Source organism: Phaseolus vulgaris, chromosome 1, assembly GCF_000499845.2.
Source record: "Phaseolus vulgaris cultivar G19833 chromosome 1, P. vulgaris v2.0, whole genome shotgun sequence".
Lineage (NCBI taxonomy): Eukaryota > Viridiplantae > Streptophyta > Magnoliopsida > Fabales > Fabaceae > Phaseolus > Phaseolus vulgaris.
Window position 1 is genome coordinate 7,732,013 of NC_023759.2, and position 21,928 is coordinate 7,753,940.

The window sequence follows — 21,928 nt, forward strand, 5'->3', positions numbered from 1 at the left end:
GGTGTGTGAATGGGGATGATGAGACAAGACAATTCATGTGAGTGGTCGGTCCCACTCAAGTTTAAAGTTTAAATTGTTAAATACGTTATTTTTGTCGCCTTTGTGTGTCGTGCGTTTATTCTGTTCTGGTGTCCGTTGACAACACGGGTCAATCAAAGTCCTGTTGAATGTCTCGCACAATTAATAAAGGTTGTAAGAAATTCTTTTTTCAAAGTAGCAAGATTGGAAAAACATTTAATAATGTATTGTTTACTTGGACAACATATTTAACTATTTATTATTTAATTGTTTATAACCATAGTTAAAATTTAGTTCTAAATAACTGAATTTTGAATTTCATTTTGATTGATTATCATAGGTTCCTCTTCATTATGAATTTAAAACAATAACGAAAAATAATAAAATTATTACTTTTTTAATATATTTTTTCATTAAATATCTTTTTCATATTTACTTCAATAAAATAAATTTTATAAATTTCATTAGATTAAAATTAAAGATATTGATTCAATTTTAAAACTTCTAATACACTTAAAAAAAAATCTTACGATTAATTATAAGTTTAATTATATATATCATCCTTTTGGACAAAATTTTCTTTTTTAAGAATTATTATACTCTATATTTAAGTATTTTATTTAAACTTTTAGGACATTAATGAGATTATATTTTTATTGCTTGAGTTTTTGGACTCAACCTCATATTTTCATCTTCCAAAGCTTGGAGTGGTTTAGTCTTTTTACATTTGACCTCCATTTATTTTGGCTTCAATTTGGCCTAAAGTCATTTGTTAGACATTGTAGTTGCTTCCTTCGGTCTTTTATCTAGGTATTTCCTTTTGGTCTTTATCTATTTGCTTCCTTCTCGTCTCTATCTCGCAGATGTAGCTCATGCACTCTCAAGATTTAAGCAACACATTGTTAAGTAGACGAACCAACGCCCATCAGACAATCTCATGATATAAGCGTTTATATGTTTTGATGATAACAAACACTATAAGGTGTGTTGTGATATGACAAAGTTCACTTATGTGCAATACAAGTTTAGACAAAAACAATAGAGCATATGAGCAAGACTCATTAGACGATACAACAACAGAAAATGTTGTTAGACAAAATAATGACATGTTCATAATGTCAAACGATCAAGTCTTCGTGTTCATTCTCTAAATGGCTAATATATTCATGAGAACATTAAAAATAAATAAATTGTTCATATAAGAAAAGATCACATCAAGACAAAGCTCTCAGCAGACAAAGGACATATCAGATGAAGCTCGTGAAAAGCTCAAATCAGATGGTGGATTAGACAATACAATTATGAATTATCACATTAGACGATTCTAGTGTTAATGAACTCATTGAAGATCATATTAAATGAATCCCTTGTGAAACACAAGGCAGATGCACAAGTCATAAGTATCAGACGTATAATGGAATTATACACGTATAAAACTATACTAGCATTGTCGATCCGTCAAATGAAACATTATGTTAGAGAAATATCTATACTTCATCTTTACATTTTTTTTTTGTGACACTATCTATTTCATTCTAAATCTTATTTGATGAATCCTGAATTATATTTTACAAATAAAATTATTGGATTAAATGTTTTTGGAAATAACTTGACTAGACAATATTACATTGTAAAAGCCTTTGAAAAATAAAGTATGAATATTTTCTATATCAAAGGTTTTTTGAAATATGATTAGTGGAATAATATCCAAGTTAAAATTAATTATGCTTCAATGTTCTAAACCAATATTAACTTGGAAAGTATTTGAAAATGATTTAAATGAGAAATATCTGAGAGTATGATACGAAAAAGAAGATGGGCAGATATAGAAATATCCAAGTTCAGAGATAGTCAAAGCTCAACGGAAAAAGTTCATACAGATAGATAAAGTATTTGGAAGGAAAATACATTTTAAAGACACAAAGATCACATAGAAGCCAACATTTCCTTATCGGGCGTCTAACACGTAGAAGATGATGAACAAAACTGACAAGAGAATATCCAAGACAAAATTTATTCAAATCTCAAATACAATTAAAGAAACATTTTGAAATGTTTCATAAGATTCGAGAAGCGTAAATTGTATCAAAATAGAAGTTTTCATATTTAACGTCTAACACATTAAAAAAGAAAAACAACAAGGAAGATTAACTTGATACTCAAAGTAATGAAGATTAAAGTTTCTATGTTCATATTAGAGGAAGATAAATAAAGTTTTTTAAAACCCTTACACACAAAGATCAATCCAAGCAATAGTTTCTATATCATGAGTTTAACTACTTTGAAGAGAAGAAACCCTAAAGTTACAATGTACACATTTTAAAAGTATATAAAGACCTCAAGGGTGAAAAAAAAAAACTAGAAACAAGCATCATACGAAACATTCAAGTGTACAGAAAAGCATTTTTTAGTTGTGTTTAGAATTATGCTTATACATTTTCATATCTAGTAGTGAAGATCGAAATTGTGAGATTTGGGTTTTGAGCATAACCATTGTAAATCATTCACAATTGTGAAGTATCTGTGAGCTTTTATTGTTCTCTCTAAACGAGATTTTTCTCATTGTATTGAGAGATCCTTGATCTCAGGGGAAAATTTGGGTTGTGTGTACCTGAAGAGGTTAGAATACTTGGTGTACTTGAAGAGGTTATAATATTTGATGTACTTAAAAAGGTAAGAATACTTGGTGTACCTTCAGATGTTAGTGTACCGTCCCGTATCCGGGCATTGACAAAGTCAAGGTCGAAGTCAACATAAGGCGTCGCCTAGGTGAAGAGACGCCAAGTGTCAACGTCGCCAAGAGGAAGCGTTGCCAAGGTCAAGGCGTCGCCTAAGTGAAGGCGTCGCCCAACCAAGGCGTCGCCAAGATTAAACATCACTAAGACAAGGCGATCACAGTGTGGTTCCCCGATACCCATGGGTAGGAAAGACCATGGAGGGAGCGACGCCGTGAGAAGGCCTCAAGTCCCAATAAATCCGGAGTAGTGATGAAGAGAAGACAAAGGTGGCTTCAAGGCCATAGTGGTAGCACCAGTGTAGGACAGCCTAACTCATGAAGTACCCCTGGCGCCCCAGAGACGCCTTTGGGACAGATACGACTCAAGAGGAGGGTCACGCCCAGGGTAGCTAGGCGCAGGGTACGAGAGGAAGGCAGATACGCTCTCAAAGTGAGTGACTAGAGGATTGGGGGCATGAGTTGGCACCCAACAGGTCACCCCTTGCGCAGTAGCACTCCCAAGCAGGAGGACTCACACGAAGAAACGTCCCCAGATGGGGTCATGGTGTTGTGACGCCCTCCACGTGAATGACAGCCAGGTCAGAATAGAAATACCATTTAGTCAGGTACCAGGTAATTAAAGTCATTTAATACAGTTTCTGTTTCGAGCGTTTAAGGTACTATAAAGGCTCCCAAGCGTTTCAACGTCTTAAATGCGCTACGTTTTCTAATTAGACGCGCTAATTAAATGCGTTACGTTTTATAATTAAAAGCGCTTTAAATGCTAGGGTAGTTTAAATAGCACCGAGAATGTTGGGAACGGGGTGGGAACTTTTGGCAAATTTCCCAGAAACTCTCTAGTTGCTTGCTCGAGCCTTGAGGTTACGCACAAGGGACTAGGGAAAGATCTTTGTTAGAAGGAGAAATACACAAAAGACACAGTTTCCTTTTGACCACCTTCAGAGTGCCATACGCGGTGCTCCGATACGGAGGTGCTTAGTTTTTTTGGTGTTTCTTGCTGGCTGACTTGAGCGTCGGAGTGCAAACGGTCGCTAGGGCGCCCTTTTTGTCCTTCTTTGCAGGAATCCGCAGGTAACCAGTGGGAAGGAGTCCCTAGCTGACGGTTGAGGCCGCGCACGAAGACGTCCCAGGTCAACCGAACGGAACAGTTAGAATACTTGGAGAACCTGCAGAGGTTGAGAATATTAGGTAAACATGCAGAGATGTAGAATACTAGTATACATAGAAAGGTGGAGAATACTTGGTGAAAGGCTCTTAAGTGGGTTACTAAAGGGGACTAGACGTAGCCCTTGTTGGTGGGTGAACCAGTAAAAAATTTGGTGTATCTTTCTTATATTAGTTGATTTAGTAGACTCACACATTGAGTTATTAGTTTCACTTTGATTAGGATTTTGATTAAAAAATAACGTGATGACTCAGTGAGGATTGTCACTGGACGCGAACTTAACCAAGTGGTTAAGTAAGTGTCAAGGTTCTCTTCAAAGAGCAAAGGGAAAAGGACTCACACAAGGAATAAGAATGCAAGCAAAAATTAAGAAATTAAAAGACACTAGAATAGGAGTTAGGCAAAAATGAAAGAGTTGGATTTAGAGATTAAGGAAGAAGAACTTAAATGGTTGAAGACTTTCATGGAGGTGGAAGGATTGAGTAGTCACGCCACTTGAAGGAGGAGGAACCCAAGATAAATGATTATTGGAGTTGCCACTTAAAGCATCTTTACCAAGATAAAACTCAGAGAAAAACTAGACACTCGAAAATTCACTCAAGCAGAGTTTCTTTATTCAAAATGTGTTGTGAATTACAACCACCTATTGCCAAAATTCAAACCCATTTAAAAGGATCGAAATCCTTCCCAAGATATCATCAACATATTCATCTTCTTTCAACGTGAAGGATCCATACTGACGTGAGGATTGCAACTTTTCATACCTAAACATCTTTATTTCCCTCATAGTTGATTCTTAACGAGTCTCAGATCTCATTATTAGTCTTCAACCTACAAACCTTTTTTACATTCATTTTTAGAAAAAAGTGCAAAATGAATTGTACCTATCCTCGGTTGATGATCTGGCACAATTGGTAATGTGTGGACTTAACATACATTTTCATCATGTCTTCTAGTATAAAAGTTTCATCGATGAAGGTTGGAGGCCTTGTAAGGGACGTTCCTTTTATGATAAGATGTTGTTCGGTTCCTACCATGTGATGGATATTTTCCTTTAGATTATGAATCACTCAATCCTTTATATGCTTAGCTCTGATACCAAGTGTGAAAACATGTCAAAAACACAAGAAGAGAGGGTTGAATTGTGTTTTTAAACGTTTTTTAGATTTTTACAAGATATCGCCTAATGATGTGTATTCAGACAATAATTTTACTTAACATATTATCTATTAAAAGCTTTTAAAAAATTTAGTTGATAAAACTCTCCTTTTTTTAGTTAGTGTAATATAATAATATGCAATGAACAAAGATTAAAGAAAGAAAGATTTATGTTGTGGTTTTTGTACTGGTTCATATAATAGCATATACTATGTTTAGTTCTCAATCAATTGATTGAGTTTTATTACATAAACTAGCAAATTACAAACATGACTATTATTTGGAACTTATCATTCCTTTGATAAAACTAACTCGAGAAGTTTTTCGAACGCAATCACTCATGTGTAATAACTTGTGTATTTTTTTATAATGCAACCACTCATGGCTAAAAATCCTAATATTATTCCTATCTCAATCACTCCTGACTTACCCATTGTGTATACACAAAATATAAACCAATTTTTTCGTTTAGTTAACTGATAGAAATATCGGTAGAGAACCTGAAAACAATAGACAAAGCAGCAATTATGAGAGAGAGAGAGAGAGAAATTTGCACAGATGATTTATACTAGTTGACTCTTACAACGAGAGCAACATCCTGTCCTTAGTTAATCACTAAGAATCCACTAAACCAAACAAATTTTTTACGAAAGATACAATCAAGACTATAGATCTTGAACCCTACAAGAACACACATCCTTAACCACTGATAGAATACAAAGAAAGAAATCAAGTTTGGGATTTTACAAATGAATCACAGAAAAAATTCAAAACCCATAAGACCTTTTTCACAGCACAAGAATGATCCAAGAAGCAAAAATAAATCTCCAAGAATGATTTCAAAACTTTCTGTTTTTCTCTTTTACAAAATTCCAATTTTTTTTTTTCAAATGATTGCAAATATGGTTTGATCATTTAAAAAAATAGTTGTATCAAATTAAATTTGATTAGTTATACTAATAGGAAATCTGTTAAAAACATTAATTGATTTTTTGAAATAACTAACTGTTTTCTTTTACAAGAAGAAATCAACCGTTTTTAAACTAGTTCTTTTATTGAAATAACTTGTTGATTTCACTAAACAAACAAAAAAACACAAAATAGAAAACAAAACATTTTCAAATCTTTAAAAACATTTAAGTATTTTCAATTTTTTGATACAATAAATCAATATGTTACAAATACTAACAATAGTCAAAAGATTTTAATAGAAGTAAATTTAACTAATAAAAAACATGAATCAATTAATTAAAAAATACAACAGATTTAGAAAAAATATTTCATGGAGATAGCTTTTGAAACTAACTTAGACAATAATGTATTGTAAAGAGATACAAAAAAATCTACCTAGATGCACACACAACTTCCAACAAATTTCATGACAGATTGGATTCATCAAAGCAAAGTCTTCATAGTCAACTATCTCCCCCTATTTGATGAAGACAAATATCTGGTGTTGTATTGTAGATTTTGACAAAAGGAAATTCTGCAAAAAATATAGGAAAGAACAAGCAATCCATAACATACAGATATGTGCAAAATAGTAGGATAACCACACAACTATGCAGAAATAAAATTATGCAATAGTAATAAAAAAATAAGAAACATAGTCAAAGACACATACATATTCTCCCCATTTTGTCTTCAACAAATAGACATTAAAAAGAAGATAGAGATAATATCAGAGAAAAGAATTTTTAAGATATGTTCCTATAATCAAGAATACCTTAAAATATTGAATATGTCCTTAGGAAGAGGTTTAGTAAAAATATCAACAAATTGTTTTTTTATTTCAACAAACTTAATTTCACAGTTACCAGTGGTTACGTGATCTCGAATAAAATGATGTCTAATTTCAATATGTTTTGTTCTTGAATGTTGGATCTGATTATTTGTAAGATTGATTGCACTAGTATTATCACATAATAAAGGCATCTTGCTTAGCTTTAAACCATAATCTTCAAGTTTTTGTTTAAGCCATAAGATTTGTGCACAACAGCTTCCAACAACAATATATTTTGCCTTTGCACTTGAGAGAAGTACGCAAGTTTGTTTCTTGTTGTGCTAGGAAATGAGTCTGGAACCAAGTAGGTGACATGTACCACTTGTGTTCTTCCTATCTAACTTACACCCTGCAAAATCTGAATCAGAATATCCAATGAGAATAATAGGAGAGTTAGAAGGATACCATAAACCAACGTAGTTTGTTCCTTTGAGATATTTAAGGATCTTCTTAGCAGCAAGCAGTGAGACTTTTGGGATTTGACTGGAATCTAGCACACAAACATACAACAAACATGATGTTCAATCTGCTTGCAGTGAGGTAGAAAAAAGGATCCAATTAATCCTCTAAACTTAGTTTGGCCTACAGATTTTCCAACCATATCAGCATCCATGTAACAACTTGTTGACATAGGTGTTGTAGCTTCTTTGCAATTTTCCATGTCAAACTTCTTCGAATGTCTTTACAATATTTGGTTTGACTCAAGAACATACCATTTTTCATTAGTTTGATGTTCCTGTTGGTTGACTCGCGTTGTCGGTTGACTCGAACGACAGCCTTTGGCCCTTCTATCCCCACCTGTGATACATACTTTCTTGATCAAAGAATCTCTCACCTGTAAAGACAAAGGGGCGCCTTGACGGTCGTTTGCACTCTGACGCTCAAGTCAGTATTACGGCAAAGAAACACCAAGAGTGTGTATTAGCTTCAGTCTTAGAAACTGTGCACCTTGTTAGGGTTCTTGGCACCCTTTATATAGGCTGAAACTAGGGTTCACCTTTGTGTTGTTACCCTTATCTAGGGTTCCTTGGAGAATGACCGAGGATTGGTCGGGACATTTGACCTGTAGTCCAAGGAAGTATGATAACTGTCCCATCATGAACATTTCAAACTCCTCCTGGAGTGGCAGCGTGGATGGACGAGCGGGAGCCTACTATGTTTGGATCATCATGTTTGAAGGCGAGGGTGCAAATGGGGGAGTGGGTTGGATGTATTTTGGTTTCCTCTCACATAAGCAAAGATTAACATTGATGTCCACATAGGATAAGAGTCTTTTACCTCAATACTTTGAACCTAACTTTGGAATTTTGTATGCATGAGATGAGATTGGTCTGTGACTGGCACCACTGTGACAAATCAATGCATGAGCTGAACACACTGCACCACACTGTGAGGAACCTTTTTATTACTTTTTTGAATTTTTTTGATCAAAAGCTTTCCAGCCGTGAACATAGTTGTTTTCATTCATTTGCATATTTGGTCTTGTGAGAGTTGTCGTGAGTGAGTTTTCCTTGTTCAAGAGAGAGTATGAGTCTTGTGAGAGTTGTGCCTTGAGTTTTTGCGTTGAAGTTCTTTCTTGTGCTTGAGGACGAGCCAAAGAAGAGATACAAAAGAGAGGTAAAATCATTTTGCATGCTCTGATTTTTGGATTATAATCAATTTTCTCTTAGTTCATTTTGTATTAGAATCAATTTTGGTTGAAGTATAGGACAAGAAGAATCAATTCTCATCCTGGTATAAAATAAGACAAAATCGATTTTGGTATTTTGGTGCCACAATTAAGAATCAATTTTCACTTCTATATAGGACAAGGAGAATCGATTCTCATACAAAATCAATTCTTTTTTCTATTTGTTGTGTTATTTTTTTTATAAGTTTAAAAAATATATACTATTAATAACAATATATAATTATAAATAATAAAATAAAATCATAATACCAACAAAACATATAGCTATATAAAATAATAAATGTATATAATAATAAATATTATTTTCATCAATTTTAATATATTTTAAATAAATTTATTTAAATTTAACATAAAATTATTTTCTTTTATATTTTTTAATATTTTTATTAAAAAAATATAAGTAATTATGGATATTATATATTATAAAAATTTAATTAACTCAAACATACATTAAAATATATAATAATTAATTACTCAAATATTTTTTAATAACAATAAATTTATAAACTTACCATTTTACACTTTTAAAATAATTTCTAAATTTTTTCTCTCTCAACTATCACATCACTCATAAATTTCAATACATCACATCTTCACAAATATACTTTATCATTACTAAATTCAAACAGCCTTACACATTCTCACACATCCTCTTTAATCTTCACAATTTCCCTAATTAATCCAAACACAACATTAAGATAACTTGCACTTCACCAAGGAGAGTTTGCCTTCCTCAAAAATGCAATAATTACTTCACATTGACCATCATGAATTGGCTCCCCCTCTTGGATATACTAGAATTCTCACCAAATTACATTATCCAGGAGAAGTTACAAGATCTTCAAACTCAGCAATGGGTTCCTCCACTCATCTTCAAATTCCTCACTTCATTGGCCATTATGGTTGGGCTTCAAGTCCAGATCAACAGTTAGCCCAGCTCTTCGATAATTAGTTTTATCCTCTGCTCTTTTTCTTCTTGTTTTTCTATTTTGGCTACTTTTGTGACTTCGTTATAAAATAAACTACGACTTCTTTCCCTGGATAAAACGAGATGAGTTATGGTTGAGCAGATTCGCCACCTCACAAAGAATAAGATGTCATTTTCAAGTTAAAGTTGATAGTCCCGCGCTAAACTCTTGTTCGAGAAGATGATGATAATCAAGAGCACCTAACATGAGCTTCAAATAACAAGTATAAGAAAAAAATGTGTACAAGGGCATTATCTATCTCCGAGGCTGTCAAGGCAAAGGCACAGGGAGTTCCCATTTGGAAAATTGAACCAAGTTCCTGTTTACAATTGATCCATTGTGCAACCAAAATGTTTCAGCTGAGTGGTGAAATTGCCTCACTTTCCTCTGCAATTCCCACATAATTCCACGCATTGCCGAACAAGGTTCTGAATCCGAAGCATACACCCACCAGCACCTAACTTGTCGACCAAGAGCAATTATTCTTTCTATTTCTTCATCTGCAATAATCAAAACAAATAAATTAGATTTAAAGCTTAAAATACCTAAGAGCTAGGATATTGTGTGGGGAACTAGAAGCTGCATTTCCACCTGGTATAGATTCCAGGTACTGCAATAGTTCAGGACCCACTCGACTAGATGGCCATTTTATTGATATCTGACTGTAATCAATGACATTCTGGAATGGCAATTCTGTTTGATCTGATATTATAACGGGAACACATTCCTGTCAAATGCAATATGGATTGCTTCTCATGTAAGTCGTTCTCGTCAAGAGAGATACACATAAGGAGGGGGAGAATTAAATACCACAAAAAAGGACTCATAAAACCGAAGTGTCCAAGATGACTCTCCGCGTGGGGCGAGGCAAAACTTAGAATTGCGTAGGTGTTCAAAATATTCTTTCCTTGCCAGCTTGTCAGGTCCACTGAATTTCAAATCTGGACATTCCAACTGTTTATACCATCAATACTGCTTAATATATTATTTTGTACCATGGCAGAGATTATTTTAAAGATTGAATCGACATGAGAATTGGATCCATGTAAATGATAATCAGAATTTGTCAGCCACTACAAGGTTTGCATTAGCATCACGTTCACTGATTTTATAATTTAGTAGAATTCAAAAATGGAAAAAAAAAAATCCTAAGAGATAATCTGACGAATGTTGATGGCAAAATTTCACTCAGAGAACAAACCAAGCACAGAAGATAACATACCTTCTCTGGAAACTGCTTTGCAAGCTCTATAAGCTTAAGCCGACCAGCTTTTCCTTGTGCACGTCCTAAATAATTAGCCAAGTACTTCCTTTTAGGCAGAGGCAGAGGCTGGACCACGGTGGCCCCAGTTTTAGTCATACCATCATCAACATTACCTGGAATGATTATATCTTTCCAAGTATTAAAGGCACTTGTATCTCTCTTATCAGTCCGATCCCCCTACATTGGCATGCCAAAGAAAGAACTTTGAGCTCAAGGAACCTCTCAATAAATTGATGGAACATGTTATGAACAGAAAGTGAAAAGGAAAGAACAATTTTGTTAACTGAAGTAGGAGATAATATTTCTGCTTCAATCATAACTTTTTTTAAATTATTCTAATAATTTTTATTACTATTACTATTATAATAAAAATATACAGTAACAAATCAATTATAACTTTTTTTGAACCACTCGAGCATATTTGAATTACTATTTATAGCTTAAAAATATATCATCACTAATCAATTATTAGTTATTAAAGAACTATTATATAGTTCTAAATACTATTATTAATATCAGTATATGATAAAATCAGTTAATCACTGGAAAATGTATAATTTCTAAAAAACACTATTTTTAGCACTAAAAGTATATAACAGAAAAAAATACTTAATACACATTAGAATGAAAAAAAAAAAAATTAAAATATTATATTATAGTTACACAAGAGCTTGCAATATACATTGCATTACCGCAATCAAGGTCACAAGGAGATTTGAATCGTGAATCACCGAGCTATTTTTTGCATAGCAAGATTCAGGTGCACTGAAATATTATTTCAAATATATCTTATAGATGTATATGCTTTTCAATGTAAATAGTTTAAACTAGAAAGATAAATTGTTGAATCGTATCAGTGATATGAGATTACATAAATGCATTCATATTGTGAGAGACAACGTCATTTAAGATTAATCTTGTGATGGTAGAGTGAGCTCAGCGTATGAGTGTCTATCTAAGCATGGTAGAGGGAACAATGACGAAGTGTTTAAGCTCCTGTGGAAGGTGAAGGCCTTTCCAAATGTATTGGTAACTTCCTGGAGGGTGTTTAAGGGGAGAATCCCCACTAGAGTGAGTTTGAGCCGGAGAGGAATGATGTTGAACTCAACAGTGTGTCCCTTGTGTCTGTTACAGGAAGAGACCTGTCAACATCTCTTCATGGATTGTAAATATGCTCAACAGGTATGGTCCCAATGCCTTCAGTGGGTAGGCATTTCTTTTGTTGAGCATCATGATCTTAAGCGGCATTTCCTAAGTTTCCACTTGTTTCAAGTTAGTAACAAGCAGAATTAGATCCGGAAAGGGGTATGGGTTAATGTTATTAGAAGTATATGGGACCAGAGGAATCTGATTACCTTTCAGCAAGGGGTAGTAGATGCAGAGGAGATATTCCAGAGGGCCCAACTTAAGTCTTGGTTGTGGCTGAAGCATAAAGCCCATTCGTTTTCTTATTCTTTTACAGATTGGGTTTTCAACCCAATTATCTGCATTAAAAGCTGCTAATGTTTCCTGGTTTTGGGTCTCCTGAAGAAGCTAGTTTTTCTGGTTGGTATCATGTGAAGGTTATGGTTCGGATGGAACCTGTGATGGTGATGGTGATGGTGATGGAGTGAATCCCTTAGGGGTTAGCTGCTGTTACCTGTATTGGGGTTGGTCTTCAATCATCTTTTGCAGGAACACGAAGCATCTTTATAAAGGAGTCATAACACGGGAACAGCTGTTTTGTGGTGGCAGGGTGGTCTTCCTGCAGTTTCTGGAGTCACGGGCGTGCTTAGATCAAGGTTGGATGCTTTGGAGGGGAGCTGAGGTTGGGTTTGAGCCACGCTTTTCGGGGGTAGAGATAGCTTGGTTGAGGAATGTGAAGCTGTGGCAATGAGTAACCAAGGCGTTATGTCGGGTTACGTAATTGCTGTTTGGTGTAAAGGTGGACTGGTTGGCTGGTTGGACTGCTATAATTCGTTTGTGTAGGGGGGGGTCGGTGAAGGAATGAAGGTTGTGATTAGAAGGGTGCCGTGGGGAGCAGCTTGGAAAACTGGTGAAGAGTGTTAGGATTTTTTAGGTGTTGTTGTGTTGTTCTTTGGAGGGCAGTTGGGTTTAGGGTGCTGTTATTTTTATTGGTTCTGTCATTTGGTTCTTTTATAAGTGCTGGTTTGGGTTTGCCATTCCCTTTTGTAGGTTTAGGTTTTTGGTTATACTTTCTTTTGTGGAAGTGTAACTTTGTGGCTGTGGTACACGGATTGGGATACCCCTTAAGTATCCCCTTAATTTAATTCATTTATTGCTGATAAAAAAAAGATTAATCTTGTGATACCAATCGTAAAGAGATTCTGATAACTAGGATAACAATACATATTATAGTAGGTTTTAGAATGAAAAATCAATGTTTGTTAAATCTGAAAACATAGATATTAAGAGAGAAAAAAAGTAATGCTCTTGAAAACGCCACAAGAACATAGATATAGAGATGCGCCAGCTAATGCATGAGAGCATCTTCATATTTGAAGTCCTCTCTTCTATATTCAAAACTAAGCACCGAAGAATATACAATATCCGAAAATCACTAATACTGATACAGGACCAGAAATACCATGTATCCATACATCATAGCCTCGTACGAATGAGACACTACTCTATTCTCACAAGGTTTACTGATCTGAATGCCTCCCCTCTACCTTAGTATCCTCCTATTTATGGATATGATGGGCCTGGCCCATGGCATCCCTCTAACAAATCCCTTTTCCTAAAGATAAGGGTAAGGATAAATAATAAAAAATATAAAGATACCAAAGGATAACTAGCTAATTCCTATTTTTCTAGACAAAGATTAATAAAAAGATAGCTAACTAATTTCTATTATTCTGGACAAGGACAAATAAAACAATAACTAAAGTATAACTAGAAGCTCACAATCTAGCAAATATGGGAGACCCAAGCAAGAAAATGCAAAACACGGAACAGGGAGATGTACGTGCATGTCAATAATTATGGTTTTTTGTATATGCATAATTCTACGAAGTTGAGTTCCGATCCTCATGTTGCGTTCTTTTATCACCTTCTGATCTAGTTCAACGTTAATGTTGGTTCCAGGGAATTATTCAATATTCATTCACCACCAGTATAGCAAAATTAAACACAATTATGTGTCATTTCTTCTGAGGATGCATCTAGCCTTGTACACACAACCCAAATAAAACATAAACACGTTGAAAATTCAGGTACTGTTCCCACAAAACAGAATGTGCTATCAGCTTTACTTGTTCTTGAAACTTAATCATTCCAAAGCTTATTCTTTTCATAATTACCATCACTAAGAAATTTACAATGCAATAATCTAAAACCAAATTCTTCATGTCTTTCAAGTATTCTGTCAGGACTGGGAAAAGAAACAAATTTACTTACCAAAAGTAGTGTTCTGGTTCAAAAGTTTAAATGCCTTCAAACTAGAGTATTTAAGTTGAGTTCCCCTTGTTTGTAGTGAAAGATATAAGCTCTAGTTAGTTGTCTGTTATCTTCTGAATCTTAACTAATATTATCTAATATTTAAAGTTTATATCATCCTCAACTAATTCCAAGTACCACTAGAAGATATCCCTTTATTTTTGTTAAGATTTTGGGTAGTTTTATTGAATCTCTCTGTTAACAATTAATAGGCCCTATTAATAACCGATTTTAGACAAGTTACATTCCTTATTAATAGAATATCAGACCAACTACTAGTACATAGTCTCCCAGCCTCAAGCTGAGTAGACGAAGCGAAGTGGTTTATCCAACGACAAACCAAGAAATAAATTATGATGTAGTTGTGTCTTTAAGGCTCTATTCTTTCTTATTGTTTTGCCCTGATTTAAATTACCTTATAAGTTTACCAATTCAGTAATAAAATTACCAATCGTGCTGCGGGTGTGGCTGGTCAGCAGAAATTCAACCATTCCACCTGGGGTGCGGCTGATCAGCAAAAAAATTCTTCATATTCAAAAAAACATCATGTCGCAATCAAAACATTTTGTCATCCCAAAGGATTGGACTTAATACGAAAACATCATGTGGCAATCTTTTTGTCACCTCAAAGGGTTAGTCTTACGCTTCAACTTTTGTTGGTGCCCTTTGGGTCATTCTTACGCCTTTAAATTATTGCAGTCGCCTAATGGGTCGGTCTTACGCCTTTTAATTTTTGCGGCCACCACAAAGGTTGATCTTACAATTTCAAATTTTTGCGACCGCCACGTATGTTGGTCTTAGGCTTTTTAATTTTTGTGACCACCACGTAGGTCAATCTTACGCTTTGTGGCCACCACGTAGGTCAGACTTACACTTTTTTAAATTTTTGTAGCTGACACATAGGTCAGTCTTACGCTTTTTAAATGGTCAAGGACTTTTTAGGTCGACTGGAAATGCCAAGAATTGGGCAAAACAGTCAAGCCCTTTTTCAAATCGATGCGATCAAGCCCATTTTAGGTCAACTGGCGATGCTAGGAATTGGGTGAACAGTCAAGTTCATTTAGGTCGACTAGCTATGACAAGAATTGGGTTGAACAATCAAACCCTTCTTAGGTCAACTAACGATGTTAGGGATTGAACTTAATAGTCAAGCCCTTTTTTGGTCGAGGCGATGTCAAGAATTGGGCTGAATGGTCAAGCCTTTTTCCAGGTCGACTGATGATGCAAGGAATTGGGTAGAATTGGCCTGAATAGTCAAGCCCTCTTTTAGGTCGGCTAGCGATACCAGGAATTGGGCTAAAAAGTCAAGCCCTTCTTTAAGTCGACAAGCAATGTCAGAAATTGTATTGAACGGTCAAGCCCTTTTGAGGTTGACTAGCGATAACAGGAATTGGGTTGAACATTCAAGCCATTTTTAAGTTAACTGGCAATGTCAGGAATTGGACTGAATGGTCAAACCCTTTTTAGGTCGATTGAAAATTCCAAAAGTTAGGCTGAATGGTCAAGCCCTTCATAAAAAATAAATTTAGATCTATTCTAAATAAAAAAGTATTATATCTCTGTATCAAAATATTATCAAAATCTAATTTGGGCTCAGAAAAAGTCTTGAGAAGATAATCAATAGCCCATCGAATTGTGAGGAAGGCGTTCTTGAGCTCCTCGAGAATTGTAATTGACGCTCTTGTTATTGTCCATGAAGACCTCGTAGGCATCGTTGATCGCTCCTTATGGTAACCAACATTTTCTACAAAGTAGGAATGTGACTGTCTTCTTCGGGTTAGATTTGTTGTCTTTGATTCCTCGTGATGTCGTAGTTATTTTTGGGAAAAGTTATCTACTATTTTGTGGAGGTAGGAGAAGTTTTACCTAACCCCACGATGGCCACCATTGTTCTAGTTCAAAAGTTTAAATACTTTCAAACCAAAGAATTCAAGTTGAATTCCCCTTGTTCATAGTGAGAGATGTATTTATAAGCTCTAGTTAGTTGTTCGTTATCTTTTGAATCTTAACTAATATTATCTAATATTTAAAGTTGATATCTTCCTCAACTAACTTCAAGTAGCACTAGAAAATATCACTTTATTTTGCTAAGATTCTGGGTAGTTTTATTGGATCTCTTTGTTAATAATTAATAGGCTCTTTAACCAACTTTAGACAAGTTACATTCCCTATTGATAGAAGATCAGCCCAACTACCGATACAAGTAGGTTCCCAGCTCCTGAGATTTTATAACTTTTTCTCCTCAAAGTAGATTAAAAAAGGAAAGGCAAAACCAAAACCACCAACAAGAAAATGATGGAAAAACATACACTCACTTAATTCCCAATCAAGCAATCCTCATATGATACTTTCACCAAAAAGAGAGCAAAAGGTAGTTAATAAATTATTTCATATAAACAGATCAGCATTGACATATCCATGCCAATTAGTGCATTCACTACTTTATTCTAAAGCTTGTTTCAGCCTTACACACAATTTCATCCCCATAATTGCTAAAGACACAGTCCACTACAATAAACAAGCAGCTTGGTTCACAAACCTAATCTTCGCAGTTCTGATTCACAAACAAAACAAATAAACACCAATGATAAGCAAAAAGAGTTCACCTCAGGTGTAAGAATAATAGAGCGATTTATATACGTTGCCCATGATTTGAACAAGTGAGCACCAGCTCCACTGACCACAACACAAAGACACATCAAGTATTAGCTATTATCTGCAGTGTATGTTTTTTTTCATAATACAAGAAAGAACCTTGCTAACATTGTCTTAAGGAATTAAAATGAGAAAGGTTTTATAAAAATAATATAGGAGCGCATTAAAAAAACCCTGATACAGTACAATTTTCTCCATCCCTATAAAAAAACTTTCCACTTTCAACTTCTTAATCAGTTCCCTAACTACATTAGTTAGCATTTTCCTACAAGAAATAAACAACCCTTTTTACCTGGGGAAAACAAAAATGTGGTTGCGGCCCCCAGATAAGCGAAAATACGGCATTTGGCTTATGACCTGCAAGAAGTTCAGTTAAAACAAAGCAATTGCAAATCCAATTGATGGAATCAAATTAAGACAAAATTCAGAATGAATTACTTGGACATAGGTGTTGTTAATTTCTTTGTCGTTAAGGCCACCCATCATGCGCGCACATTTGACATACGACGGGACAAAGAACAGATCCGCTTCCTCCTTCTTCCGCGTCCGTTGCTTCGATTGCAGAAGAAACTTATGTATTTTCACCTACAAATTAATCAACCATTAACTCACTAATAAATTAATTAAGAAAATTGGGAAAGGAACTACTTAATTAGGTAATTAATTAATTAATTAATTAATTAATTACCTGAGTGCCCCACTGACCTTTGAGGCAGGCTTCTTCCGTGACCTTACCGTCTCGACCGTGCAAGAGATCATTCAAGCCGTTGATTTCTTCAGGTTCGTAGACGTAGATCTTGAGCGAAAGCTGCGACTGCCCCCACTGTAACTGCGGGTGTGACACGTGGACGATGCCGGTGGATAGGCTGCAGGGAGAGAGGAGTCGCGTGAAGAAGAAGGTGGTGGTTACGAGGAGGAGGGTTCCGATCTGGTGCGTGCGCGTGCAGAGAGGCTGCTGCTGGTGGTGGTGCGGTGACATTGCTCTCCATTTGTTGGAGGCGCTCATGGAAGATCTTTCGTCGAGTAGGGAAGATGCGAGAAAGGGAAGAGTGTTACCAAGTGGATGAACAAGGAACGACGTCGTTGAACATTCAATGTACGTTCACGACTTCATGGATTCCGCTGCAGTGGGACGCAGAGATAAGAAGGGTTTCTCTCCCTCAGATCTTTTCCATTTCCCGATTTGATGATACCTGTGAATTAAGGAGTGTATCTCTTTTGGTTGTTTTCTATTTTTTATTTTTTATTAATACTAAATTTTATTCTATTTTCTAATTTTTTTCTGTTATTTTTTTATTGACTATTTTTTTCAAAATTAAATTTGTCACTAAATTATGGTTCAAATGAGATTCAACACTTACTAATAAAATAATATTATATAATATTAAAAAAATCATAATTTAATAAAACAAACAAAATTAATACATATCTTTATAAATGGTTAATATTTAAAATGAATATAAAAATAAATTAAGTATGTAATAATATTAAGGCAACAAGGATACAAATCTGAGTTTTGATTACAATAAAACAAATTTTATTTATGTGAAACTAATATTAAGTCAAATACAAACTATTAACAACATGCAAGTTAAATTTAAAGTATAAACATCGTCGAAATAAATACATGAAATCTTATGTAAATAGAGACATGTGCTTAAAGCGCTAAATTAGATTAATAGACTAATCAAAAATATAAATTTGAATTAATTTCTGAATCAATTATAAATTTTCTAACATGTGTTTTATTCCAAAAAAAAGTTAATTTTTCTAACATGTGTTTTATTAAAAAAAAAAGTTAAATTTTCTAACATGTGTTTTATTTAGCAAAGTTAAAGTTATAAGTATAAGGATTTCATAATCTTATAAATTATACAATAGTATGTTTAATTAATCAAAGGTTAAGTGGTTAACTTAAGCACAATCAAAAGCAAAGGATTTACTTTCTATATTCATATATGACATATAATTGGTAAGAATCAATTTGCTCAAAGGCCTTTAACATTACTAACAATGTCCAATACATTGTCCATATACAAGGAAATAAGATTCCAGTAACGTTCGAAAAATCTATTTAAGAAATTAATTGGTGTTAAAATAAATCAAGAGTGCAAGTAACAGAAAATCAAATGTAAACAAAAGTATATTGTTTTCAAAAATATTTGTGTGGTTTCATATTTACAAAATTCTACCTTGTATACTTGGACATATGAAAAATAGAAAGAAAAAGTACAAGAAGAGAGGATTGAATTCGGTTTACAAAAGGTTTTTTCAAGTAAGTTTTGTCTGATACCTATAGTTTTGGTGTTTGGTCAGACGAATTAATAAAGATTTCACACAAAAAAAATTGATGAATTATTCATCTTTTATTTACAAATTAAATAACATGAAATGTGGTTTCGTCGGATTGACTGGATGGACAAGCTCTGCTTCTAGTTTGTCTCCTCCTAACGCATTGGAACAACGTTCTGCCGAAACAAAGGGGTTCTACCTGTTGATCACACTTCAACGATCAAGTCAGTGAGAGTATATGAAATAATAATCAACTTCAGTCTCTAGTACTCAGAAATCACCTCTCTTTACTGGAGGCTTTTATAGTTATTCCTCTTACAACTTTCACTCACGAGAATATAATCTCTACTAAAAGCATAAAATAATAACAGAAAATTACATGCTCACGAGCACCACTTATCTTCAGGTGCTAACAGCAGAAAAATATTTTGTTTAACATGTGCACCATTATTCTCGGGTGCTCCTCTTTTATTCTCAACAACTATTAATTAATATGTAATTAACATGTATTAGTTAATATAGAACTAACTTGCATATTATCACAAGAGATAAAATATATTTTATCTTCAGAATAATGTGGTAAGATATTTAAACAATAACAATTATATCTTTCATCTTCAGAATAATATCACAACAGATAAAATATCTCTTTATCGTTTATCTTAATTACCTTTTCTGGGTCAACCCCTACCTGGGTCGAGCTCCTGACCCACCTTTATAGCCCAAACGCCAAGCGGACCTCCCCCAAATACCTGGACTGAGGTTTCGAGCATTTTTGTCCAGTACTCAACCCCAGGCTCGAGCCGAGCTTGATTAGGCGAAGAGACTTATGAGAATATAATTTCAACTAAAAACATATATAACAGAAAAATATTCTTGTGCTAACAACTAACAATAGAAGATAATCTTGTGCACCTTTCTTCATGGGTGCTTGCTACTTAACTTATCATATAGCAAACTAGCTCAAGTATAACAACTACTATCACACACATGCAGACACTCTATTACTTACACTAACCCATCTCTACCTCTTTAAGCATAAAGTAATAAAGATAACAAGAATGCAACTTAGGCAAAATCTAAGCATGAAAAACCGCGGAGTCCTCAACTAACAAAGAACTAACCTTTTGATGAACTATACACCCATAGCTACGACAAGCCTATGCTCACTCTCGACTTGCATAGGTGTATCTCGCAAACTTAGCCCGGGGCCATATATCTTGATCTCACCAAGCTTTGTTTCGCAAAGCGCCTACTCGGCTGATCATTTAATCATTCACTCACTGAGATAACTGACTTACCATGTACCGAAACAACTTAACCATGACATCTCTTGCAAAGCGCCTATAATTCATTCTTACGCCGAGTTAGGTCGTCTTACCTTGCCTCAAATCAAACAACTTAACCATAACAAATTAAACTGTAGAGCACCCGTACTCAGGTAGTCGTACTGACATCGAACTAGGTCGTCTTACCAGGTCAAGTACCTTATCTACAACACCTTTACCCACAGGCCGCCTATGCTCGAGTGGCTGCATTGACACCAAGCTAGGTCTTCTTACCTGCCACTAGGTAATCATTTTATACACAGGGCGCCATACTCAGGTGGTCATACTGACACCGAGTTAGGTCGTCTTACCTGCCCATACTCGATTAACTCAACAAGAAAATTACTCCCACAAAGCACCTATACTCGGGTATACGTACTTATACCGAGGTAGGTCAACTTATTTGTGCTTAATTAAAACAAATCAATTTCCCATGGCACTTATACTCTGGTATACACACTAATACCGAGGTAGGTCGACTTACAAAGGCTTAAGTAAATGAACAAACAAATTAATCCCACATGGCACCTATGCTCGAGCATACATACTTATGCCGAGCTAGGTCGACTTACTGTGTGCTAATTCAAGTAGGTCAATAAAACTAAATGCATCATCTTCCAAGAACAAATTTTATCATTAGGTGACCTCATTAAAAAATCCCTTCAAGGAAAAAAGAGCATCACCTTAACCATCACATTGTTCAAAAAGAAAGCATTAAGCAAGAATAGCTTAGCTAAAATACAACTTGAGGTTTGCCACGTTCCCCGCTCGAGGAATGGCTTCCCCCTCCAGGGTCTCTAGTCTATACGCTTCATTCCTAAGCACCTCGACTACGCGATTATGTAAGTCTTCCTTCGATTCTTCAAACTACTCTCGTAGCACTTCCTGGCCGCATTCTGATCGACCTTTAGGGTGATTACTCCTCCCTCCTCTGAAGGAAGCGTCATCCTCATCTAAGTCGTCGAGGCTACTGCTCCCAACCTATTCAGGGAGGGCCGACCTAGAAGCAAGTTATAAGCAGAAGGCACGTTAACAACAATATATCTGATGGTGATGGTCATGGCCGCATTTTCATCAGCGAAGGTTGTCCCCAACTCAACATACCCTTGCACCTCTACCTGATCTCCCGCGAAGCTGACCAAACACTCATCGTATGGCCTCAACTAGTCAGGGGATAACTGCAAATTGACGAACGTCTCCCAGAACGTCACGTCAGTCGAGCTCCCCTGATTAACCAAAACTTTATGTACCCTTCGTCCCATAGTGATGAATGATATCACCACCGGATCATTCTCGTGGGAAAACACGTCTTCTAGATCGGAACCTATGAAGTATAGGGCGGGCTCCATAGTATGGTCAGGTCGCCTCGTCTCCAAAGATATCACTGCCTGGGCATACCGCTTACATTTGGTAGCCGAGCTTCGTCCTCCAG

The 21,928-nt window shown here is 35.2% G+C and overlaps 1 protein-coding gene across 2 annotated transcripts; it reads right to left on the minus strand.

The window, feature by feature from the left end:
- Positions 1-9,143: 9,143 nt before the first annotated feature.
- On the minus strand, positions 9,144-18,096 carry LOC137813445 (probable beta-1,4-xylosyltransferase IRX10). Of its 2 annotated transcripts, none has more exons than XM_068615700.1 (8): positions 17,565-18,096; positions 17,315-17,461; positions 17,169-17,233; positions 16,828-16,897; positions 10,742-10,960; positions 10,330-10,473; positions 10,111-10,246; positions 9,144-10,019 (listed from the first exon to the last, which is right to left on the minus strand). In XM_068615700.1, the coding sequence occupies exons 1-8, from the start codon at positions 17,880-17,882 to the stop codon at positions 9,790-9,792; spliced, it is 1,329 nt and encodes a 442-aa protein (XP_068471801.1). In that variant the 5' UTR covers positions 17,883-18,096; the 3' UTR covers positions 9,144-9,789. The 2 variants fall into 2 exon arrangements, with proteins under 2 accessions (XP_068471801.1, XP_068471802.1); XM_068615701.1 differs by having other exon boundaries at positions 17,582-18,078.
- Positions 18,097-21,928: the final 3,832 nt, after the last annotated feature.